Source organism: Cygnus olor, chromosome 16 (genome assembly GCF_009769625.2).
Source record: "Cygnus olor isolate bCygOlo1 chromosome 16, bCygOlo1.pri.v2, whole genome shotgun sequence".
Lineage (NCBI taxonomy): Eukaryota > Metazoa > Chordata > Aves > Anseriformes > Anatidae > Cygnus > Cygnus olor.
The window spans coordinates 4,812,172-4,837,818 of record NC_049184.1 but is presented as its reverse complement, the minus strand read 5'-3'; the positions used below and the strand labels follow the sequence as shown (position 1 = coordinate 4,837,818).

Genomic DNA, 25,647 nt, shown 5'->3' with positions numbered 1-25,647 from the left:
AACAGAAAAAAGCAGTTCCACAGAAAAAAGCAGTTCCAGCAGCTGAGATATCCAGTTACTTGAATTTCAATTTAAAATCAGTACAGATAAATTCTATTAAAAATTGATTGAAAACCTTATTTTCACTGCTAAATCTGAGTGAATCCTTCAATGAAACATTTTGCCTGGACACACTGGAGGTCTCAGACGGTAATTTTCTGAAACCGAGCATTTTCCTAAGTTTGTCTTTGGCTTTATGGTATTCGGCAAGTATTACATTTGGTCCATTCAGAACAAAATTACATTTTGAAATGTCAGCCTGAAGAAGAGTTTGCCTGTGAAAAGCAACTATTTCTTCAAACTGTATCAGTTACCCTAATAAAGGCCATTACCTCCCCCTACAGCCCTTGCCTCCGTAGCCCATCGCAGTAACTCCAGAGCTGCTGCTCCAGCATTTACTGTAAAACAGAGACGTGGGGTTTCCATCAGCTCTGCTTCCAACAGATGCTCGTAACTGCAGTATCTGATGCCTGCACAATGAAATATGAATTCCTGCATCTCGGCCTGATATAACGATGGGTGTTGATAAATTGAAAACATTTTTATTTTTTTTCCTCTGTAATAGCAAAATGCCATCAGTGTGTTTTTTTTTTTCTTTTTTCTTGAGGATGGAGGAAACCAAAGTACTCATAGCTACACGGACATAAATTTGATTATTAGGAAGATTTGTCTGGAGAAAAGCTTCAATTTATGGCTGTGGACAGGGAGAGGGCAGGTCAGTTAGACTTCCTTAACCTAAATGCAAATAAATGACTAACTAACCAATTTGGTGCCTATCTTCATCTCAGCCACTTGTTCTTTTGTGCTTTTTTCTCACTCTTCACCTGTCCTTGTCTTTCCTAGCAGGTTGGGGCTGCACTGTGCTTGTGTCTGCAGAGACGTGCGTGGCTGACCTCCAGGCCAGCTCCTGCCCCAGCCCTGGCCACGAGCCTGGTCCAGGGAAGGGCAAGAGGAGGGCAAGCCCACGCTATGCCCATGGATGCTCTCCCACACCCCGCTATTTCCACCTCAGGAGTGTTCCTGGGTCTTCACCTGGTCGGTGACCGTCCCTGTGCTGGGTCTCCTGTGGTGCTGCAGGAGGGGACATCATTTTTGCACCCACACGCTGCTCCATCGTGGGCATTTAACAGCAAAGACGCAGCCTGCCGCGACAGCCCCGAACACAACTTCTCACCAATCCTCTGTGTAAAAGCAGCTTCAGCGCAGTATTTATAACCTTTAAAATTTTAATTTAAACATTGACAAAACCATGTTACTTTCTAATTAAATCCCATTTTCTCCCAGGGATTTTAATTTCCAAGTAATTTATCAGATTTAAGGATCCTCAAAACATTTTGCATGTTTTCCTTTCTAACCTGCCATGCCCGCTGATTTATTTTTCTTATTTGCTAGCAGGAGGATTCATTAGTCATTAAGCAAGTGGGTGGGTTGAGGGGGGGAGAAGCAGAAACGGTTAGTGATTATGAAAACAAAAAATCAGAGCTGTAAGAAGCATATGTTGGGATCGTAATCCTGACACCTTTGTGTCTCAGCAAAGCAGCTAGTAATTGTACCGTAATGAAATGTTCTTGTTTGATAACCAGTTAATTAGAGAAGACAATTATTCCAAACCCCGCTGACGCCCACGAGCGGCTCAGTGTCGTGCAGGCAGTGACAGCAGTAGCTGCTGTAAGTAACCTCTGCATCCCAGCCACTGAATGGCAACGCTGCTTTCCAAGCTGGACAAGAGCAGAAGGGACCTCGGCTCTTCCCCGAACCCCTTTTCCTACTCCCTGCAGGGGATTGCCTTCATTTTGCAGCAGCAAGGTCCGCGGAGCCCCAGTGAAAACCCCTCTGCTGCATTCCTAGCTGGAGTTTGGGGCATTTTATTTCCAAAAAGAGACAGAGACCACCAGGAGAGAAGAGCTGAAAAGTGCACAAAGGTCACCAGAGCAGTGCTGGAGGACTTCGTTTACTTAGACAGAAGACCAGGAGGAGCCTCCAAATGTGACGCTGCGAAGAAGGAGGCAGGGAACCATCCTCTGCATCGAGTGCAGATAGGAAAAGAGGCAATAAGTTTAAGCTGTAGCAAGGGAAATGTTGGCTAAGCAGGACGAGAGTGTTCCTAACAGGAAGGATAATTAAGCACTGGAAGAGATTGCCTGGGGAGATGTGTAATCTCCACCACTGAAGGTTTAAGGGCGGATTAGGCACATATCCATCAAGAATGGCTTAAGAAGAGACGATCCTGACTTCAGGCAGCAGTGTGGTCTGGCTGACCTCTTAAGTCTCTCCTTGCTCTCCTTTCTATGACTCCATGACTTTTTTCCTCCCAGATGTATACATTTGGATCTTATTCTGCGTGTAAATCTGGAGGGTTTTTTCTTGTAACTGTTACAGACTTTCCTTGAAAGTCTCTCTTTGGATCACTAGAACTTATGGTTTACTTACAATGACAGCTCGAAAGCACTTCCTCCCTGCCTGGCAGTGTCCACCACACCACCCATTTGCTTTGCATGCAGCCTCCACATGGCCATCAGAAATGCATACAGCAGGTATAGCCATGCCACCCTCCTATCACCTCTCTCTTCCTCACCTCCCTGCACCCCCCTCCGTGTCCCTCCTGCCATCTCCTGGGGACAGCTTAATCTGTCCTCCCCCAAACCACATTTTTTTGGGTGTAAATCTCAGCATATCTCCTTCTGTCTAACAGCTATACCCTGGATTGCTAAAGCCTGAGGCCACCAAGCTTGGACATGGGAAGCACCTGGCGCCCACCACAAGGTGGTGTTTAAGCAGTGCTCCACGTCCCCAGGCTCTCCCACCTACAGGATCCAACATCCCTGAGGACATCTCCCTGCAAGACTCTCGCTATGGGAACAATTCTGGTGGTTCAGGAGAGCTCCTCCAGTACGCTGGTGGAGTTACAGTGCCGTGGAGCAGTCCTCTGGAGAATGAATGGATAGACACATATTCAAGCAGAAATTACCACAGATTGAAGTGTCCTGAAAAAAATCATTCTTTCTTTTTCTCTGCCTTGACTCCGTTGTGCCGTCTGGGTGTAAGTCAGCTATTGCTCCAGGACAACCCAGTGAAGACTCCAAAACGAAGCAGAGGAGGTGACAGATCCAACCGCTACCCTCTGAGGAGGATGAAAAGCTGACAACACCCATCTTCCACAGCTCTGATTTTGCTGCCCGAGAACAGAAGTCACACTCCTGGAGCTGCTTTTAACATCTTCCCGATCATTATCCGGATCTCCACCAGAACTCTCAACATTGTGCTTGGGATCGGTGCTTTCGCCCTTCTCTGGTACACGGCTTTCCTTGACACTCAGAAGAAGCCGAAACCTCCTTACAACTCCTGGTCCAACCACTATGCTCTTCCAGCCCTGTAGCAATGCTGGAAGTGGGATGTTTGCTGGCCACGGTTGCACACAGATCCCACTGGATGTCTGCTCTGTGATGGCTCTGCCTTAGTACAGCTTTCCAGCTGGCCCTGGACTTGTCTGTCCTGCTGCAGCTATGGGCAGAGTGTCCTGCCACCAGGTGATGTATCAGGTTCAACGAGCAGATGGATCTGATTAGATGGGTGATCTACTATTTTCTGCTGAGCGATTCATTTTTCTGTTCGGTAATTTACCCCTGGAGTGTGCATGCTGTATTATTCTCCAGGCTATGCATTTGTATGGGAAAATCTTGTATGCGGTTTTGCCTTACTGGACTGGTCCTGGCGAAGCAGGGCCACCGTGAGCTCACACCCATCACTGGTACTTTGTGTCCCTGGTGGGTCCCCAGAGCCATCGTCCCGCTTGAAGAAGCTATGTCTGGCCTTGCTTTGCTCACTTTGGGTGACTTAACCTGGGGCTCTCGCAGCAGATTGCTCAGGAGCTTCTTAATGCCTCTACTCTGAGCTTCCAGGATCTAGGGAAACACCGACCCAATGTGCTGCTGGATTTCCTAATGAAACGCCTGTAGGTTTTTAAGAGAAAGCAGCAGAGACACCTGCAACTTCCACTTCTAGTCATCTTCCCCATGCTGCATCACCAGGAGGCTCCTCACCATGCTGCATCACCAGGAGGCTCCTCACCGACCTCCTTTTCCCCAAAAAACATAGCGGGCAACAGGAAAGTGATCAACCGGAGGTCAGGCGGCCCCGAGGCAGCGGGAGCGGGCTTCCTGGAGTGAGCTGCAATTAGAAATCCATCTCATCCCCATTGGATCAGGCAGCCCTCTCCAACCGCTCCGGACAGCGCTGCCAGCACCAGCTGACGTCCACTCCCGAAACAAACGGCAGGGGCCGGGAGCTGTGGGTGGATTACGACGGCAGGTACCCTCCCGGTGATAACGGCTGAATTAGCATTTTGCTCTTCACTGTAGTCTAAGCTATCTCTCCAGGAACAGCTGCTAAACTATTTGCAAGTTCAAAGAGTACGTATTAATATTTTTTTTTCCTCGAGTCACATTCTTCAGATTCCCATGTAAGCTCCTTAGAAAGGGCCACGCCAGCTGTTGAAGAATGCAGATTACAACGTCCTGCTAATGTGGCGCCGCAGATATTTGAGGGTATTGTTATTTATGGCTGCTAGGCACATGCGGCCACGCTGGAAGGGGTTAAAGTGGGGAAGAAAACCGCCACTTGCCGAACAGGTGTCCTTGAGCGGTACCCAAGGACACGGAGATTGCTAATCCTGTATTCCACAGCATGATCAAATCACCAGGCAACAGATATAAATAAAAAAAGGCAGGAAATAAGGAAATTTAGATACAAGTGTGTCAGAGGGAAAATGAAGATTCATTGTGAAGAGGCTGAGAGGAGAAGAAGAAGGAACAAAATGACAAAGGCACAAATGATAAACCAGTAAGAACGACAGAAAAGAGAAGAAAAAAAAAAAAGCCCCTCTGTGAAATACATGTCTGTGACAGCAGCAGCCAAATCAAAGATGCTCCTAGATTATATGGTTTCTTGCATAATATGCATTCTGGTTCCCGCTCAGTGTTTGTCTTTCAGCTCGTGCACAGAGAAAAAAAAAACATATCTGAAATGGGACGTGAGCAACCTTTATTTTGCTTGTTTCATCAGGAGGAGAAAGCAAATTTGCTTTGTGGGAGCAGCAGCACCTGCTCAATGGCAAATAAATAGCTACAGCTTTGATATTACAGTGCATATAATCATTAGCAGCCCAAACGGCAGGGGATTAACCCTCCGCATGCCGGCCTGAGCTCTCTGGCACATGGGTGGCATCCCAGTTCCCTTTGCAGAAATGGTGGAAATTAGGTTTATTGTGCCCCCTCCCTGTGCTGCCTGCTGTCTCCCGATCAGGAAATGCCGTGCTCACTGGGAAGTGGAAAATGAGGTTCATAAACCTCATCTGAAGCAGAAACTGCAGCGGTAAAAGCAATTGCTGATGAACTGCACAGTTGGGCTGGGGTCTGCACATTGGCTGCCCAGAGATGTGGTGCAGCATCCTCAGCCCCAACATCTCCCTGAATTTTGGGGTGTGAGGGATCCAAGCCCAGGAAGACAGTCCAGCCCCAGATTTCCTCCTTTAGGCTCAAATTCACCCTCCTTTCTCACAGCAGGGCGAGGGAAGCTTTCTTTAACTGAAATCTTGGTCAGACCTGAGGGAGGACACGCGGGTTTGGCCCCTCTTGTCTGCTCTGCCATCACTGTGTTGGCTTTTCCCCGGCTTGTCTTCTGCACTGCTTTCTGCAGTGAGGATATGAAGATATTCTGAAAGGTCCCGGGCTGATTTTGGCCAGTGATGCCATCACTGCCGAGCTGTCCTGCTCGGTCACCATCCCCTACCCAGAGGTGCCAAGGGAGTGCTTGGCACAGACCGCTTGCCTTCATCATGCCTGTGTGCATCACGCCCCGCTGTCCTTGGGAGAAAGGACACACTGGATTATGTTTTCAAGACATTTTGCTAGTGTTTTTTTATTTACTTCCCTTTTTGCTTTTCATCTTTCCATTGTGTTGCCTTACGAATCTAAACAAACTTGACGGGGGCTGCTGGCATGAGAAAGCCACCAGGGACTAAGGGAACTCTTCTCCAGGCAGAGGCTGGAGGTGTGAACGTGCCCCATCCCACGAGGCAAAGCCGCAGAGCATCCCCCCGGCCAGGGAGGCAGCGGGGCTGGGAGGGAAGTGCACAGCTGGAGACAAAGGCAGGAAGTTAATATTTAAGCATCCAGACAAGGAACAAATGACTTAATTAAATCAATTACAGAGGGAGAAATGGAGCCACTTAGAAAGCGCGTGTAAAGAGACAGTGAAGCTGCTGCTATCTCATAAAGCAGAAGAAGCGAGAGTTAGCGGGGAAGATAAACGGACTGGTTTAATCCCCGCTGTTAATTAAGAGCCGAACATTTGCACTGTGCTGAGTCAGGGTTGCCCCAGCACTTCCATTAGATAAACCACACTCGCAGCCGAGCTCAGCGCCCGATCTACGGAGATATCTCTAGCCAGATGGAGTGAGGGAGAGGCAGACTGGGATGCTGGGAGGGAGGAAAGCAGGAGAAAGAGGAGACGGAGAAGCTAGGGCAGGTTTCTCCATGCTCCTGAACCCATCCTTGCACCAAAGCCCGAAGCCAGCCCCTGCCTTACAGTGTGCTCGGGCTGTGGGACCAGGCCCTGGGGGGCAGCAGGACCAGGCCCTGGGGGGGCAGCCTCATGCCCCAGGGGACAGCTGACACCCCAGGGGATGGTCCCATGCCTTCGGTCAACACGCTTGGGGGCTGGAAAGGAGGCCTGGATGGACAGAGGGCTTCTGAGGGCTTGCAGCAGGAGGTGCGCGAGGTAAAGGCAGGATCAGGAAAGCGTCAAAGCAACATGTTGCCCACCATGCAGACTCCCAATGAATCGGCAAAATGGCTGGCATCCTGGCATTCGATTTGCTCTTATGGTGCGGGATGGAAAGCAAGGCTATGTCCTAGCAGCACAACGCCCATTGAAATAATTTTTCCCTCCCTGTTGCTCCCACCCCAAACGCAGCTGCTCCAAGTCCTGGTCGTGGATACCCAGCGGGGGACGGAGCCAGACTTTAAGGGCTCAGCGCTGGAGGATTGTCAGCTGAGGCGTGTTTGGGCTCAGAGACGTATTGCACACAGTGTCAGCCCTCACTCTGCCTGATAAAAAGCCGCATGTGCTACGGAAAGTGTTCCCTGGGGTTTTCTCAACAGGCACAGAGCAATTACAGTCTTTAGTAACCGACTCGGCATCTGCAAAGCGGTTACACCAGGGCCTAGACGCCTCCTTGCGAGCAGCCTGAACACGGCTGACAGCCCTTGGGCCGGAGTTTCCCCTGCAAGGCCCCTTCAGAGGTCTCCTCTCCGAGCTTTTGAAGCTTAAACATTCAATTTCAGGCCAGTGATGTACACACTTAGTTTTTCACCACTTTGCAGTCACTCCTCTTAAGCAAATAGGCAAATACAAAACCATCTCCCATCCAAGGCTAGAAGAAGCTCATGGCAGAGCAAGACCACAGAGGTTTTTACTAAGAGTGTTCTCACGGAGAACAACTCGTTGTCAGAAAGATTTGTGCTTCCCCATGTAACAACAGGGATTTTCCTACAGGAGGGACAGAGATGAAGCACTTAGCGCATCCTACCAGGGCCCCTGGCTATGCTCTGAATGGGCCTGGGGTGATGCTGACCCTCTACCATGGAAAACCACATTAACAGCTGAAAGAAAAACACTCAAAAGATAACTCACTTGTTTTTGTTCTTCTCCCAAACTGTCCCACATTGATGCAACAATTTTCGATACGTCTCCAAAGGTAGCATTGGGGTTTTGCCCTTTGATAGCGGCTTGCGTGTCTCTGAAAAACAGGGCGTAAGCTGACACAGGCTTCTGGGGCTCATTGGGATCCTTCTTTTTCTTCTTCTTTTGGCTTTTGGGCTTTTTGCCCAGGTCTGTCGATGGTCTTTTCTCTCCAGTGACCTGCAAAACCAATACAGTCCCTTAGCGGGCAGCTGAGCGCTGTCTGACACAGGTGATGGGGACGAGGCAGGGAAGGGGCAGGGGAGGGCTCCCAGCATGGTGAGGATGCTCTGGGGTCTCTTCTGCCCCCAGGGAGCCTCCCTCTGATGCTGGGGCTTGCCCAATGCTTAGCCTCAGCCACCTCCCTCCCTGGCATCTCAAGATCCCTCCTTCCATCCTCTTGCAGGACCTCTCTGAACACACTGCTTCCCAGGCAGATCCCTTTATTCCTGAACTTCCCCAAACTCAGCTTCCACCCCACCCAACAATCCCCCTTTGCAAGCTGCTTTTGACTTTCCTCGCCAGTGACTTGGCTGCCCCATGCTCGAGGCAGGAGGGGTGCAACCCACCCAGCAGCACCAGCAACGCACATATTGTCTCCCCCCCCCGCCCCAAATTGTTTCATCCTGCTAATGCTGAAGTACTCCTATCCATGAAAAAGCTACAATAGTGAAACTATTTTGATCTCATCCATCAGGTGCCCCTCGTTATTACAGCCTGCCTGGATGCAGCCGGGTGGCAGTGAGGCTGCGCCTGTGCTCAGCACCAGCTGGGTGCTGGGACCAAGGGGAGCAGGACACAGCACCGGGGGCGAAACACCGAGGTGCAAACAGGGATGTCACCAGAGAAAGCAGCACAGCAATAAGGTCCTACCGCTCAGCCTCTGCCAAGATGCCCCGGGCAGCCTGTTGGATACACGGGACTGCAGAAGCCTTGGAGTGCAAAGGAGAAGACCCCTGGGCAGTGCCTGGCCACTCGCCAAAAGTCTCGAGGCATTAACTGTGCTCAGCGAAAGCTCAGACCCCAGGGAAGCGTTACTGTCCTTGTTTTGGAGTGCAGAAGAATGAATACACCAGAGGTGAAACACGGCAGAGGATAAAACCATCAGCTGCCAGCTGGCGGCTGCGGTCTCAATCTCTGCTTGGCGGGTGCCCACGACATGCTAGCACCCCCACCTGCAATCCCCACCATGCTCAGCACCGACCGAAGGAGCTTCAGCTCTATCAGCTGCACAGGGCAATTCTACCACTTAGGAAGTTGCCCAGTCTATCACTCAGGGGTTTAATAAAATAAAATAAAATAAAATAAAATAAAATAAAATAAAATAAAACAATTGACACCTGAACACCAAGATACTGTGAAAACTGCACCTCCTGGTGAGTGTTGGGAGCAAAAGGGCTTTGCTCCTGATGGATTTGCTGATTTGATTGCAAGCACTGGAGTGCTTGGATTTAAGAGGCTTCGTTTCAGCTGGCACGGGCCAGCACGGGGAGGAAAGGGCAGCCGCACTCGTGTTCTCCACACAGCAGCTCTTGACTGGTCATTAAGTTCAGTATCAGTGCAGTGACATTTATCAATGAGACAGTGACCATTAGTGAATGAGCAGAGAGACCAAAAAAAATGCATTTAATTTAAAATTGTCCAATTGGGCTTGAACAGGAGGCCTGGAGGTGAAAGGCCACCTTATTAGGAGGAAAAAAATTCATAACAGGGCTTAAGTCCATTAGCGAGCAAGATGGTATTTTAACCAACTGCGATCCCGCTCGATTCACTCAAGTGTCGTGGGGGGACCTGTTCTCCTCACAGTCGGTGGCCAGGCGAAGGAGCCAGCAACAGTCGTGATACAACAGCCACGACGATGGTTTTCCAATCAGTCCTGCTCCGGCAGCACCAAAGAGCAAACAACATTCGTGGAAAACCGAAGGACGATGCCTGCAAGGGTGCACAGACCTGGCACTTCTTGTCCCTAGGCTGGCCTGGAGTTCGCAGAGCTGGGCAGGACTCTGCTTGGTTTTCCTGGAGTTTCCCAGGTGTGATGCAGCATGGGATGAGACCACAGTCCCTGCAGAACGTGCCTGAGGACCCTGAGCTGTATTCGTGTCCCGGAGCTACTGCATCCCCTATGGGGTGAGCCGCACTCAGACCGACCGCGAAGGCTCATGCAGCGGGATGGAATCACAGCATCATTAGGGTTGGAAAAGACCTCCAAGATCATCTCCTAAAATCTCAGGCTCCCTGACTCTGAGGACCTGCTGGACCTGAACCACCCTCTGGCGTCAGACTCATTTCTTTAACGTGTGGCTTTATTGTCCACAAGATTGATTTCTGCTCATTAGACATCGCTTTGATGACTTGCTGTACAAGGACCATTAATGGCCATACAAACAACGACTGATGGGTCCCTCTGAATGTTTCCAACAGCTGTGTATATAGAGAAGGCAAACAGAAACCTGCAGGGCACACAGAGGTTCTGCTGCTGTCTTTACATTTCTGTTCCTCCTCCATCAAATACATCCCTCTTGTTTCACCTATCTTGCTGGGCATTTCACAGGGCGGAAAGCTGAGGGGACATGCATTTAAGATCATAAAAAAAATTCAAATTGCTGCACATTGTCATAATTTGGACATTTCCATACTCCTCCTACCCCAACGTGCATCAGTGGCTCCGTGGGAACATGAGGTCCAACCACCAAAGCCACATCCTCGCCAGTGACTCCTGTGGCACCCGGCTGCCAGGGGGAGAGCTGAGGGATGCTGGAAGAGGCAGGGAGAGAACCTGGTGTGTAACTAAGATGAAAACTCATTTCCCACTGGCAGGAAAGATTTAATCTCTGCGATAATTGCCTGGAGCTGTGTGATATGGGCTCCGAGAGATGGCAGGCCATGGTGTCCAGTGGCACAACACATCCCCCAGCATCCTCCTGATGTGCAGTCAGAGGGTTCAAAGAACTCCGCCTGTTTCCAACCACCTGTATCAAGTCTTGTTACAGTTTTAGTCCACCAAAGCTCAGTTTTGGCATCCACACCTGCACTCTGCTGTGAAATGCCCTGAAGGGAAAGTGCCAATGGATGAAAAACGTATGAATGGTGAGAAGAACTTTGCTTGGATTTCCATGGAAAAGCATTTTCTCTTTTTGCTCATTCCTAGCCTTTTCCTGGTTTTCCAGTCTCTGCACAGTTTGTGGCTCTGGTTATACATTCAAATCCTGCCACTAACAGGTATTTTTAGGGGATGAGGTTACAGTGTCAGTGCTGCTGGTGTCATCCTTGGATCAGCACCTTCCAGGAGAAGCTTTTCCCTGAGAGGCTCTGATTAAAGTCCCTCAGGGAGCCCCAGGTTGACCTGCAGGCACGGAGACTGCAGCACATTGAGGCATCACCCCTGCGATTGTTGCAATTTGTCCCCAACAGATAACAGATGGAAGACTTAAAGAAGACAGCAGGAAGAGTTTGCTTTGCTGGGGCATTTTGAGAAAGATGGACAATAACCGAGGTATCCCATAAGCCCTGGGAAAGCCTTGGGCTTCCTGATGCTATGCTCAGCAGCAGTTTTGTTGGGAGACTCTGTGCCACTAAGACATTGCTAAATAACTAAAACTCCACCTGGGTGAACTAAAAGGCAGGAGACTTTTCCTCTGTTACTTATGATTTCTGTTTCAACCCATAGCAGGCCACGTCCAGCAAGCCCAGTAAAATCCCACCCTACATCACTTTTGTTCCTTGTTTTAATCTCCTCTACCTGTCACCAGAAACCTAGTTTTGTGCCAATAAATTTGCAGAGCCTTAGCACTGACCTTGCCTTGCTTGTAAAACCCTCACTGAGCACACAGCAGCTCGATGCACCTGGCCAACCTTGCAGAGAAAAGCCCAGCTCCCCCTGCCAATGCTGCTGCATGCATCCCCCAGGCACAAGCGCCAACGTCCTGCACCTCACCCTAGTCCAGAAACAATTTTCCCATCCTTGGGAAAGTCTTTCCCAAGGTTTTCCAAGAGAGGCTATATACACAAAAGCTACATATACAAAAACCGACAGATTATTGCTCTTATTTAGTGCGATTTATTCCTCACTGGAAAACATCATCTGCCATTCTCCTCCCGCCTGTTAGAAGAGGTGTGACTGCACGTACCTTATAATGTGACTCTGTCTCCTCTTCCTGAGTAGAACTGGAGGGAGATGGTGTAGCAGACTTACTTCCTGGGGGCGAAGGGGAGCCGTGGGTGACACCGCTCCGCATCCCCATCTGAGAAATCAGCTGCGACTGGCTGAGCGCGCTCATGGGCCCGGCCAGCATCCCAGGGCGGTTGAGCAGGGGCACTTGTCGGTTGGACTCGTAGGACGTGGCGTCCGAGTGCACCATCTCCTGGATCTGAGGTAGGAGAAAATCACTTTGTAATTAAAAAATGTATTGACTGATCGGTTACATCGCCATTTAGTTGTGATACCGTTACACTGCCTCAGGGACCAGTGGCACCTACCAGGGGGCAGAAAGAAAAGTTCAGAAAGGAGCAATCTGGGGCCAAATCAAAGGGAGATGTGAGAGTGTCACCACGTCCTGGGAGTTTTGGAGGCTGAGCCTTGCTGCACACAAGGCCATCGCTGCTCGCCGGCATTGTGCTGGGGCTGTGGGGAGGCTGGCGGCCCAGCCCCGGTCAGCGAGGCAGCGTCAGAGGCCAGGGACCCCCAGCGTGCCCTTCTGAGCATCATTTGGCGCTGGCTGCCAGCAGCTGCACAGGTTGGACAATATTTACTCATATGGCTTCAGCCCCAGGTCCCCACTTCAGACTGCCCGAAGCTGTGGTGCTGCCCCCAGGCACGAAGGTGCCCATGTACCCAAGCCAGCGAGCACCACAGCACCCCCTGAGGTGTAGGGACAAGCTCTGCTGGCGGTCACCGCCTGCTCTTCTGATTTTAAATATTGCTGTCGGTCCTGATCCCACTCAGAGGGAGTGGGGCAGAGTAACGACCAGAGAAGGGCAAAGAGACCTCCCGGCTGCCCACTACGGTTTCGAGACGAGATGAGGAGAGGCAATGTAGGTGTGTGCATGTGGGGAGAGAAGAGAGAGGAGGGAACATGGCAGAGCTGCCCTGAAATGCCCATTTATCCCTAATTCCCACTTGGCTGTTCCCATAATGCAGGAGTGAGGGGATGTCTAAGGGGCCCACGGTGACTGATGGCACACAGCTGCAGGGACACGGGGACAGGGCACCGTCCACCAGAAGAAGGCTGCTCAGCCTTGAACAATTCAGGAGGAAAATGAAACACACACACATGGCTAACGAGAGGCGCTGAGTGCTAAGTTGGACAAGGTAGTAATATCTTGTGGGGCATAAACCAAAGTGCCACGGGACAAACCAGAGTTTAAGTGGTTGGGTCGGGTGGGAACAGAAAAAACCCTTGCAAGGGCCAAGGAGGGCAGATCGGCTGGGATGGGGACGGCCCCTGCCGTACTGTGGAAGGTTTGGGGCTGCCTCCGTCTGCTGAGCCCAGGCCCCAAATCCAGACCCCACATCCAGACCCATCCCTCTGACCCCGGTGGAGAGCCCCCGGCCCTGAGCTCCGAGCTGCTTCCTGCCGCACAGCCGAATCCAGCTGCGCAGGGAGGCAGCAGGAGGGAAAGCAAGCCCCGCTGAAACAGTGTTTTTTCCCCTTTTATATTAATCTGATTAATGTTAACACAAGCTTAAAGACCCAGGCTTTATTTATTAACAACCTTCATTTCCGATAAGCCTGCTGAGGTGCAATCTCTCATTAACAGGGGAGGCTTGCCAACTCCATTAGCAGCACATACAGAAAGAAACCCAGGGAAGACCTGTGAGGGCTTGGCAGGCTTCAGAGGAAATAAATCCCAACGCAAAACCAGATTTAGTGCTGCAGGTCAGGAATCAAGAGCTTTGCACAACACCAGGCAGCATGCTCCGCTCTGCCTTTCGGATTCTCTGTTGGTAGAGGAGTGCGCGTTAGGGGAGCACACTCTCCTAGCTCTGCCCTTTTGCTGCATTAATTACAAAGTGCAGGGATTTAACTTGCAGGAAGAAAAGCACACCTTGCATTTAAACAGTAGCAGGAGTTTGGCCAAGGCTGGCTCGGGGGCCACGCTGCACTGCCGTCCTCACGCTAGCAGGAAAATGCATGTGTGCAAAAGCAGCAGGACTGGCTTTGCTCCGCTGTGCAGCCAAGGAAACTCGCAGGTTCCTGATCCATGGGAATTTTTAAGCACCCTTAAAAGCTGCCTGACTGCAAAGCTTTGGCCTTTCCTTGCAACATGCAACACATAGGAAATCCTGGCCAAAAAGACATCGCGGGCGTGTATGCTGCAGCCACGCCTGCAAAGCAAGGTGGGGATGGACAGAGGGCTCCGGCAGTGCGGGGTGCATGGGAAAGGGGATTCTTGCATTGGCAATTGAATTTGCAAATGCCACGGAAATGGCCAGGGTGGGACAGGTGGTGATGAGGAGCCTGCAAGGTGGCAAGGAGGGTTGGCACCCATTCGCCCTCAAGCAGCAGGCTCCTTCCCAAATTCTGGTGGAGGTAAAGGTATGTTTGTCTCTGATTTTGTTTGTTTAATCCAGACCTTTCATGTCCAAGAGATCTGCTCGCTGCTAAGGAAAAGAATAATTGATTGTTCTTATTTTAAATTTAAATGAAGGAAAAGTTTAGAAGATGGGTGTTTTAGAAATGGGGAAGGCTATGAAACGTGGCTTAAAAAAAATTTAAAAAATTTAAATAGCACATTCATATTTGCAGCCATGGCAGTCTCTTGGGTAAATACTGTATTAAGACAATTTTTCTGAAACTTTTATTATGTGGCCAATAGACCACAACGGCTCCATTTATCCATTAAATATGTAATCATACACTTTTTCTTTACAGTGCATGTTATTTATGCAACAGAGCAGAACAAGTCCGGGAGTGCAATTATGGATATGGGACACGTGCTGTAAATGCTTATGAAAATTCATAGGAAAAAAGGGAAACCTGAGCCCTGGCCCACAGCATCCATGAAGAAGCCTCTTGCTGACAGCAACCCAACCACACCAGCATTTTTCCTGGGACACCCCAAAGCCTCCTCCCATACAGTTGCCTGTATCTGTACATCATTAAAAAGAGACATTTTTACTTATAACCTTTGCTATAAATATAAACTTACAAACTTTACTGGTTCTGCCCCCAGTCCTCCCTCTCCCCCACCTCCAGGCTCTCTGGCCAGCGGGTCTGTCCAGGGAAGGGCAGGATCTGGCCCCGCCATTTGCCACTCACTAAACTTTTCTCCATTTCCCATTTTTCAATAAAGAAATAGTTTTTGAAGCAAAAGGCCCGCTGCCCCCTGCCCAGAGCCCCTGCCCACATCCCCTGGCCCCCGTTCACTGCAGCACTGATGCTCCCAGGACAGAAGAGGGCGCACGGTGGAAAAGCCATTTGTCTTCCCCAAATTTAGCATGTTTAGGGTGGGAATGAAGGCGAGCCGCCCCAGTGCTCCTTCTGGGGGCTTTTTGGAGGTGACGGCCCTCGCTCAAGCTGGGGAAAAGGTTAGTCCTGCTCTGAGACCCTGCAGCTACTGAGCTGCTGTAGGGGTGTCAGTGTGCACCCAAAGTCGTGGACAACCCCAGACAGCCCCAAGGAAGGAGACACCTAGGGCAGGGCTCAGAGCTGCTCCCCTGCAGCAAATGGCCTTGTTAGGTCAGCAAATGACAAATGAAATTGTGACCATGGCAAAACAGAGCACCCCAGCAGTGTCCGCCATCAGGACATGTTAATTATATACAACTACAATTAACTCTGCCACCAGGAGGGGTGGTCCCAGAGCCGGGTCAGATCCTGCCCGTGCCATGCACCACTCGGTGCAACAAGGTCACTGTGCGACGCTGACACAGGCCTGAGGCGTATTCGCAGCCTCCACCGAGTAGCTGCTTTACATCTCAGAGGAGACAGGAGAGAAATGTGTTGTAGTCATAGCTGAAGTAATTAAGTGCATCTTACTTAGCAGATTCCCAAAGGCTGCACTAACTCAAAGACAGCTTCTTTTTTTTCCCACAATATTTTTTTTTTTAATGAATATGCATATCAGTCCTATAAAGGCTCCAGCTAATCCTAAGGAGAGAAGAACGGGTTGACAAACGGCACGGGCTCTGCGCTCCATGGAGAAGGACCAGCCACCCTTCTGCAGCGCGGGCACCCAAGCGCCGTTGTGATGAGGCTCAAGGCTGCGGTTTGGGAACCCTCGGGTCTGCTCCTGAGAACAAGCCATTACAATCACAAGCAACCAGGGAGAGAAATCAGCTGCTGAACAGCTTTGAAGCCAAGTTTTCCCAGCAGGCTTTTTCCTGTATTGAAGTTTAAATGTAAACGCATCACCATAGCTGAAATGCTTAAAGATGATTTACTTAAAAAAGAGAGAGAGAGGGAGAGAGGGAAGCTGATAAGAAAATATATCCCCAATTACCACCCCTCCTCTTCCCGATTTGTAACTGCTCCTAATAAACTTTCATGGTCTATGTAAAATGCTTTAGTGCGGTGACAAATTTCTGCTGGAATTTGAGATGTCTTGTTCAGAGTAATAGCTATCTCACACAGGTGCCCAGCTGCTATTGTAAAATCAGTAAGCATTTAATTGAAACAAATGACTATAATAATAGTACATTATCCCTGCAGGCTCATAGCCATAACAGTTTTAATTATTGAGTTAAGAGTCAAACTAATTTATCCTTTAAAGTAACAGCCACATCTTTGGTTCCACTGATCATCCTATTATAAATATGAGGGCAACAGTAGCAGAGGATTTAAAAAGGAAGCAGTTCATTTTGTAGGGGCTGGGGGGCACCCATCCCATGGCAGAGCCTTTCTGCATGCAGGGGGGGTCCTGGCTATGGCTGCACCTCCCCCCGGGATGCTGGGGCCGAGCATCCCCTGTGCACCAGGTGCCTGCTTTGGGTTTGGGCACAAGGACTTTTTTGGGAACTGTATCAGAATTGCAGTTTTTCTCCATCGAACCCAGGAAGAGGTTTTACAGTTACAGGTTTGTAAGGAGCATCTCTGACTTCAGAGCCAGGCAACAAAGAGAGCGAATCCACATTCACGATGTAAAAAACATGTTTTTGTGGCGCAGACTTGCTCTAGGGCACATTTGAATGCACAGCTCTCAGTTTCACAGTTCTTCAGGTCACGGATGTGACCTGCCCTGCAGCCAGCACCCACCTCGGAGCATGGGTGCTCCCCACCCTTCCAGAGCCATCGCCAAGGAGAAAGGTCTTCATCTCCAAACACTTTCCCTCCTGCAGGTGGGACAGCACTGGCTCCCCAAATGCATGTTGACACTTGTGGTTAGTTTACCCGGCCATGCAGAAAGCTCTGCACCTCTATCATATCTTGCCTACTTGCTGCACCATCCACAAATCTCACTGGTGATTATTTAATGGTTTCAGTGGCAAATATATAACAAACTCCGGGAAGGAGCAGTGACAAGCTGATCTACCACATGCGTATAATATTGATTTTTTGCATTGTTTAACTTTCTCAATACCCTTTGTGCTTCCAAGTCAAATGTCTTGCAGATCCCTAAATATATTATGATAACATTGTTACCTTTAGCACCCAAACCTGTAATCTCATCAAAAAAGATATCAAGTTAGTTTGACAAGATTTGTTTTCCATCAACCCATGTTGATTGGCATTAATTATATTACCTTCCCTTAATTCTTTATTAATTGAGGCCTGGATCTGCCACTCCATTATTTTGCTGAGGATTGATGGCAGACTGACAGGGCTGTAATTACCTGGGCTGTTCTGTTTCCCTTTTTAAATATTTGCACATTAGCTCTCTTCTGTCCTCCAGAGCCTCCCCAGTATTCCAGGAATTACTGAGTATCAGCATCAGTGGTACCGAGAGCTCCTTGCTCAGTTATTTCAAGCCAGACAAACTAGCTCGATGTGCTAACTTAAAGAGGATTTGAGCAGATATATTTGAGAAAAGAGAGTTTTATGGTCTGCCTTAAATGCTACCTAATTTGAACCCCCGACCTTTCTAATTGATACTGGCAGCTTCAAACCTAGTGCTCAGGAGCGTAAAGCACAAAGCCATGCAGCTGACCCCAGAGCAGGCTCCCAGGGCTTCTCCTGGTTCAGTGGCATCTGTCTGTGTCCTCCAGATTTGCTAGAGGATAACAAATCCACTAGATTTGCTTCTAGTGCTGCTTAAATTGCTCCAGGTCTCTTCCAGCCTCGACCACCTCTGCATGAGCTGGTGGGGACTCAGCACCAATGCAGTTCCTCTCCTTAATCAAAGCAGCAGTGACCAACATACTGTGTAGTTTAATAATAGTAACACCAAACCACACAAAAACCTTCCTAGCACATTAACGACAGCTTTGCACCACTACCTAGGAGGAAGGGCGAGAGAAGCCTCCTATTTCCATGGTCCTCACCAGCAGCCTGGACCATGGCCCCATGCTCCTGCAAGCACTGTGCCTGAATGCGGCCTGGAAACTCAGGCTGTACATTCAGCATCTCAGACATTAGCTCAGTTATCCCTCCAAGTGAGAGAGAACTGACTGTTTGTCCCCAAAGAGAAGCTCCCTGGCAGGTGGGAAAGGCAGGACGAAGGACTGGGCTTAGAAGGCACCTGCCTGGCAATCCGCCCCCAGCACTGTGACAGCCTGTGACCCAGCGGCACGATATCCTGCTATTACGGGGAGAAAGAGTCCTCCGAACACAATTAACACCTCGTTATGAAGATTACTGTAACTTCTGGGTGAGAACAGCGGTGCAAAACAGGATGGAGACTGCTCGGCAAACGGGAAATATCCCTCATTAATATTCCCATCGCTCCCCGTGCTGGAAGGGCACAGCCAAGAGGCACAGAGCAGCTCGGGACGGCATGAACCGAATTCTGTTGTTTTCATGTGATACAACTGTCCATCACGGTCGTTTGCCAACAAGAGTAGGATCGTGGGCTTGTGCAGCAGAGGAGCCCACAAGGAGTCCAGCTGCCACTCCCAGGACGTGCCACCCAGGTGCCAGTCCAGGTGCCAGCACAAATGTATGGTTTGAAAGGCGCCTCTGGGTTTTGGAAGACAAACCAGGCTAGCTGCACCACTGTGCTCCATCCCAGCACCACCACGCACCCGCACCCCAGCTGGCACATTGCTTCTTAAGACCAAAGTATTGCAAGGTTTCGGCCCATCCCGAATCCCAGTCCTGAAGGGTACAACTCCTGCAGCTGACCCTTGGCAGCCCCACAGCTCCCCTCGTGCTCCTTTTTTTAAAGTACATTTTTTTATGGTTAAAGACCAAGCCTGATAATTCAGTAAACTTTTGCAAATCATCTACTCCATTCACTTTCAGTGTGTTTTCTGAATATGTTATTTAGTGTTTTTTTCAAAAAAACACTTGTAGATGAAGGCAATTGCCACTCACCCAGGCATGATGCCACCACGTCCCCAAAGCAGGGGCTAGAACTTCCAGGTAACAGGAAAATATTGAAGAGCACCAGGTCCCGAGCCCCCTGCCACCCCACAGGGATATAAAGCTTAATGATTTGTCACATCCCTTTGTGTCTGCTGGCAAGAGCCAGCGAGAAGCAGCAAAGGGGGTGGATGAGAAATCCCTGCAGTGCGAGGCCTGCGGGGCTGAGACCCTCTGCGGGAGGAATTGTACGGGAGGAGCTGCTCCATGCCCACCCGCCTGGGGACACGAGGCGCAGTGGTGACATCGGTGTGGACCATGCTGCCGGGGATGCCAGCAGGGGGACAGCCAGATCCCATCGGGTACCACCTCCTGCCCCTGTGCTGTGGGTGCAGGAGGACTCCAGGGCTTTTGGGGCTGCTGCTGGAAGGTGTTTGTGGAGGGGGAGCCCCAGGACTGCCTCTGGGGGTCACAGAGCGCCATGGTATGGAAGTCTTCAGTGCCTTCCAGCACGGAGTTGCAAAGCACAGGTTCAAAGCACGGTGCCCAGCGCCCTGCACACCCCACCTTGTGCAGCGTGCGTGAAGGGCAGGGTTTGGGGCCGAGCTGCAGCCCTCAGATCCCACTGCTCCAAATGTCCCCGCGCTCAGGATGGCCGGAGGAGCAGACAAACCATCCCAGGCAGTGCTTTTATCGCATTATAGGGGTGAGGCAAAGCTATCCCCAGGGGAAGCAAGGGGAAAATCTCTCCAGCGTGAGACCTATTCATCCATCCGATTTTCACAGAATCATTTAGGTTGGAAAAGACCTTCAAGATGATCACATCCAACCATCAACCTGACCTCAAATTTTTCTTTAATTTTTGTTTTTAACTTTTTAATCCCAGGGATACAGGCAGGAAGGTGTATTCAGAATCCATGGTTAAAACCTAAGAAAATAAATGTCTCGATAGTGGGGCTTGCTGCATGCTTCCCAGGGTCACCTATTGCTGCAGGGGGTCCCTGGCCGTGCCTTGCAGGTCACCTCTGACTGCGGACCTGCTCCTCAGCTGCGCACTTCAGTGCTCATGGGGACCATCACTTGCCCTGCAAATCTGTCTCACAGGATTTGAGAAGCACGAACAGATTCCCAAGAAGCAGAGACCTGGTTTCATGCAAATGGCCCTAAGCCCCACAAACCCTCCTCCTTCTTCCACGTGAGGGCATCTTCCAGGCTGCTCCCAACACAGCCGCCTTTGGGCACGCGTGGGCCACTCCATCACAGAGGCTTGCTCAGGTCACAGTGGCCACCACTGCCCCGCCTTTGCTGCGGGCCCTATAAAACAGGCCCCCTGCAGCTGGCCACCACTCGCTCAGCGACTAGCTCCTCTGACAGCCGGCGTATGCGGCAGGAAGATGACTAGAAGCAGCAAGGCGAGAAGCGGCCCTCCTTGGTGTGCCGGGACAGCGATGCCTTCCAAAGAAGCACCAAGAAGGAATGCAGTTAACACGAAGGAGATGTGTCGTGGGCGGAGGGATAGCGCCAGCAGCACAAGAGACACCAGTGCTCTAGAGACCTCTGGCGCACAACCCGCAGACACATATAAGCGGTACCACAGGTACCGCAACGACGCGGGGAACAGGCCGTCCCCTTGAACACCCAGTGACAGGGGGCCTGGGCCTTGCCGTAGGCACAACGGTGGTGTGGAGCAAAGTCAGGAGCATCAGGCAGAGAGCCGTGGGGAGCAGAGGCGTGCCCATAGTCTGGAATGGAGCGTGGGACCCAGGCATGGCCGTAAAACAGATGGCAGCCTCGAACCCATGCATGAAAATCAAGCTGACATTGGCATGGGACCCGGGGGTGGAACTGGATGACCCCCTGCTTCGGCACCTTGGCCTAAAAACATTCCAAATGGAAGGCATCCCGTTTGGGCAGTCCCAGGCAAAGACTGGCTTGTCCTCCTGCCAAGGACTGTGGAGCCCATGGAGATGAATCCACCAGAAGATGTGGAGGAACAAATGGAAGTGGATCCACCTCCACCAGAACAGACCTGGGACTACCGCAGCATGTCGTTGCTCTCTTCCACCCGAGAGTACCAACAACGTCGCAGGAGTGCCCGCCCAGCTCCCTACTCGTTGCTCAGGCTCCATCCCAAGCATTAGCTTGGAGCCACCAAACACCACAGATCCCGCAGGCTTTCCTGCAAGATGTCCCGGCAATAAACAACTCTTGCCAATTCTCAGGGGTTGCGTGAGTGCTTCTTTCCCATCCCCCAGCCCTTGTGCGAGAGGTGGCATCCCTTCTGCACAGAGCCTCGAGGAACAGCACAAGAGAGGACCCGGCTCCCTTCGGGCTGCTGCTCTGGGGTGACAGGAGGAGTCCCCGAGGGCCACCATGCACCTTTAACATTTGTGAAAATAGACCGAGGGATGAAAATAGTAGTGTATAAGCGATTATAGGTGGCTAATTTCTTATATTAGGAGTGAGTTTGTATATCTGAGTAATTGGTAATGACCGACATGGAGAAGGCTGAGGTACTCAGCAACTTCTTTGCCTCCGTCTGCACTGGTAGACGGGCTTCCCAAGTCTTTCATTTCCCTGAACCCGTAGATGGAGGCTGGGGGATCAAAGTCCCACTCTCTGTAAGTGAAGAGCAGGTTCAAGACCACATGATGAATCTAAACAGGTACAGGTCTATGGGAGCTGATGACATGAATCCCAGGGTCCTGAGGGAACTGGCAAGCCTCCCCCCATCTGAGCTGAAAAGTCCTGGCATTCGGACGATGTCCCTGGTTGGAAAAACGGAAACGTCATGCCTCTACCCTTCAACAATTAAAGAATTGAACAAAGAGCACTACTCTTCAACAATTAAAACAATTAGGAGGCACTTCTTCTCAGAAAGAGTGGTCAGGCTTTGGAACGGGTTGCCCAGGGAAGTGGTCGAGTCACCGTTCCTGGGGCTGTTCAAGGAAAGGTTGGACCTGGTGCTTAGGGACATGGTTTAGTGGGTGACATTGGTAATAGGGGGATGGTTGGACCAGATGATCTTGGAGGTCTTTTCCAACCTTAATTTTTCTATGATTCTATGATTCTAAGTTATTGTAGGTCTTGAATTACAGCTGAGCCTACTTTTTAAGATTTTTAACTGCTGAGATGGGTGGAAGTCCCACTCTGTGGGCTCTGCCTCTGCAAACACTTTGACACTCCTGGCACTCCTAGCAAGGCAGAGGGGCTGGCAAGACAGTAAGAATTCAATTTCTCAGAAAAGAATGGATTGGGCATCCATTCACATTCCCTACAAAACAGATGACAAAGTCAAAAAATCACCACCACCACAAACAACAAAAAACTAAACAAACAAATGAAAAACTAAAACAAAAAAAATAAAAAAAAGGACACAAAGAAGGAGCAAAATGGAAAAAGGAGCACGATGAGTACAGGAGATGGCCCTTCTACCATCCAGAAGCACAGTGGGAGCAGCCTTGCACTGAATTGCGCCCTGTCGTGTGTGCCTGTCCCTGTCCCTGCCAGGACTGAGCACGTCCCCAGCCCGGCAGAGGGGCAGGGACCTTAACGTTAGGTGGAGAAAGACACTGGGCAATGCAGGAGCTTTGCAGCTCCCGGGCTTTGTTCCTGGGCACCTCCCGCTCCCCCGGGACCCCCAGAGGCAGCCCCACAGCATGGAAGCACCCCGGCCGTGCTGGCCTCACCAGCTCCCATGGCATCTCCCAGCTCCCATGGATTACTGGGGCCTTTCTGCACAGCACAGTTCACTTCGCTTTATGTCTCTCCTGGCTCTTCGCAGACGTTTTAGGTATTGCATTCACATAAAGCAATATACTCAAAAGTAATGACAGGCCTCCGAGTTTTATTGCACAGAGCATTAAAAAAGAAGAGGAAGAAGAAGATGAAGAAGAAAAAAAAAGAAGCAATTTTGGAACACAACAGGAAAATGGGAAGACTACACAGAGAAATCATCCCTGTGGGACTAAACTCTGTGAATGAATTTTAAAAGCTTTTTTTTTTCTTTTATTGGAAAGTTTAACAACCCACTTTTCAAGTACCACAAGAAATGCCGGCAGTATTAGGAAGAGCCGAGTCCCCCAGCACTGGTACCACACCTGCACACAAAGCACATCACCTCCCCAGCACACCTGCAGTGAGCTGCTCCCTTTCTGACCCCCAACTTCATGCCTCTCTGTGGCCAAGTGCGGCTGGGATTATTGTGCTGGCTTGTAATAAGTGTTTCGTAAGAGTCACTTATGATCAGGAAGACCATCATCCAGGGAAGGAGGATGCTTCTGAGGCTGAATGCTGGTTGAGAAACTACTTGTGTCGGAAAATCCAGCTCTGCCAGAGCCGTGTGAGACAGGCCAGTGAATGCCCTGCCCATCAGCTCCCCGCCAGCAGAACACAGATCTGCTCTGCTAAGGGGAACCTCCGCGAGCAGCAAGCTCTGCGGTGACTTTGCTGCATCACATAAACCGTTAACAGAAGGCACAGTCTGTTATTTGCTCGTCTTTAATTAGAGCAAATGCTAAACACTTTTAAAATAGGTGCAAAAAGCCCAAATGATGCTGTACGCACAAGACTAATTGCAGGAGGTAGCAGAGAAGAGAAACTCGAGCGTCGGCTCCTGCCACGAGAGACAGATGTGGTAACTCCTGTTCTGACTCCTGCCAACAGCAAACCCTTCTCATTTTTTCAGTAGCTAATATAACCACAGATGCTATTCTAGCACAAATTACAGACATGCAAAACCCAACATAAATGCAGAATTAAAGCTATACAGCGTTTGGGAGTGTTTATTTAGGCTCCTGCACCAACCTTAACCTGAGCTGCTGCGTTGCCTGCTCTGTGCAGTAGGTTTTATTGGGTTAGCTGTGTTGCATTAAGGACGGGCGAAAGGCTGCTTGGTCCAGCAGTGTGCCTGTCCTACTGGGCCTCTTTGTGATGGATAACAGGCACCCAAGAGATTCCTTTCTCTGCCTCCAGCATTAACAGAGCCAACTCCTGGATGTGAACGACACCGCATTTAACAAGGCTTGGCTCTGCCCAAACTGGATCGTCACAGTAACAGGCACTCCTACCTCCAGTCTTCATTTAATGCAGGAAATGGTTGGGATTTGGGCCAGTGAAACCTCTTCCCTCCCAAAACATATAACCCACTGGTGGAAAACCTCGAGTAATGCACGACCCCATTACAGGTTTGATTTTTTCCACCGGGATTACAAGCCAGCACTGGGGAGCTTGATCAATGGAGTCCCAGGGTTCAATCAATAAATGTCAATGACAACATACTGCATTACACTGATGCCACACATTTATCAACTTAAAGAACTCCAGCCACCCACAGGCAGAGGCACTAGAGCAGCACCTGAAGGCTCAGGGTAAGGCTGGAGGCTGCCTGGGACAGCCCCGGCCCCTGCACCAGCTCCTCCTTGGCTTCGGACCCATTGCCCTGACCTGATAGATGGGGCACGGCCCACAGGCAACGGGAACATCTCCAGTAGGATCTCTGAAAGCAAGCGAACCATGCAGCAAGGACGGGACGTGAGGATGGGCGAGCACAGAAAATATTCGCCGTTGGAAGGGCTGGGCACCTCCACGGGGCTCGTGGCTGATCAGGACTCAGCTCTCCCTGCTCTGAGGACATCGCCGTCCCCTTTCACCTCCCCTCCAGGTGCCACAGCACAGGGTTGCTCCCCTCGCACCGCTGGAAGTGAACGTGCCTGTCTCCTGCAGAAAAAGCACTTGGTGAGCTTGCCAAGCAGAAAAGCCCTCTCTCATCAGGACGTCTCCCACAACAACTCGGTTCTCCCAAGTTTCAGCTGTTTCCACTACAGCTCAGCCACGTGCAAGGAACTCCGCGGCAGCACAAAGCCTTCCTACGAGTTTCCAAGAGAAAAGCGTTCTGCTTCCAATTCCACTTTGATAGTTTTCTCCCAGACTCAGCAAACCCCACCGGGTTGCTGTTCTGCTCTAAAACAAATGCAGCAAGCTCAGCTCGAACTTCGGTGTTTTATTGACACACATCCTTGCATTCAAACAAAAACTTAAGGCTGCTTATCGGAGACGACTGCCAAAAACTCGCACCACTTTTGCAGACGTTTTCCCAGAGCAGACAGCACTTCCCAAGTAGCCATAAGAGCATCAAAGAGGACACGCAGCAGCAGACAGACCCGGGAGGAGTAGGACTCTGGGATCCCGACCCCTGGGGAGGGATTTGACCTCGCTCTGAGCATCCTCAGCTCTGAATGCGAAATGTGCAGCCCCCTGCAGCCCGGGGCCACGGTGCAACTGCTGTGTCACCACAGATGGACTGTGCAAGGATGGGCAATTTCTGCACTTGCAATTTCCTGGCATGTAGAAAACGAAGAAGAAATACATTACCTGGGAAGAAAGGGTTACTGTTCGATCGAAAATTAATGCACTCAATTCTGAATTAACATGTGGGATAATTAAAACCATCTTTCCAATGAATTTATTA

General features: G+C 50.3%; 1 protein-coding gene and 1 long non-coding RNA gene across 4 annotated transcripts in view; one reads left to right on the top strand and one right to left on the bottom strand.

The window, feature by feature from the left end:
* The window catches only part of TOX2 (TOX high mobility group box family member 2), a 130,193-nt gene that overhangs the window by 10,909 nt on the left and 93,637 nt on the right, over positions 1–25,647 (bottom strand). For 2 of the 3 annotated variants that reach the window (XM_040575780.1, XM_040575781.1), the window contains exons 4-5: positions 11,907–12,146; positions 7,732–7,959 (exon numbers count right to left, since the gene is read on the bottom strand). In XM_040575780.1, the coding sequence (XP_040431714.1) occupies positions 7,732–7,959; positions 11,907–12,146 (468 nt within the window). Of the gene's footprint in view, positions 1–7,731; positions 7,960–11,906; positions 12,147–14,756; positions 14,906–25,647 lie in introns of those variants that run through there. The other variant, XM_040575782.1, reaches the window with a different exon arrangement.
* Positions 12,081–14,961, top strand: LOC121078994. Its single transcript, XR_005824819.1, has 3 exons — positions 12,081–12,151; positions 12,917–13,087; positions 14,652–14,961. It is a non-coding gene; the product is annotated as an uncharacterized LOC121078994 (long non-coding RNA).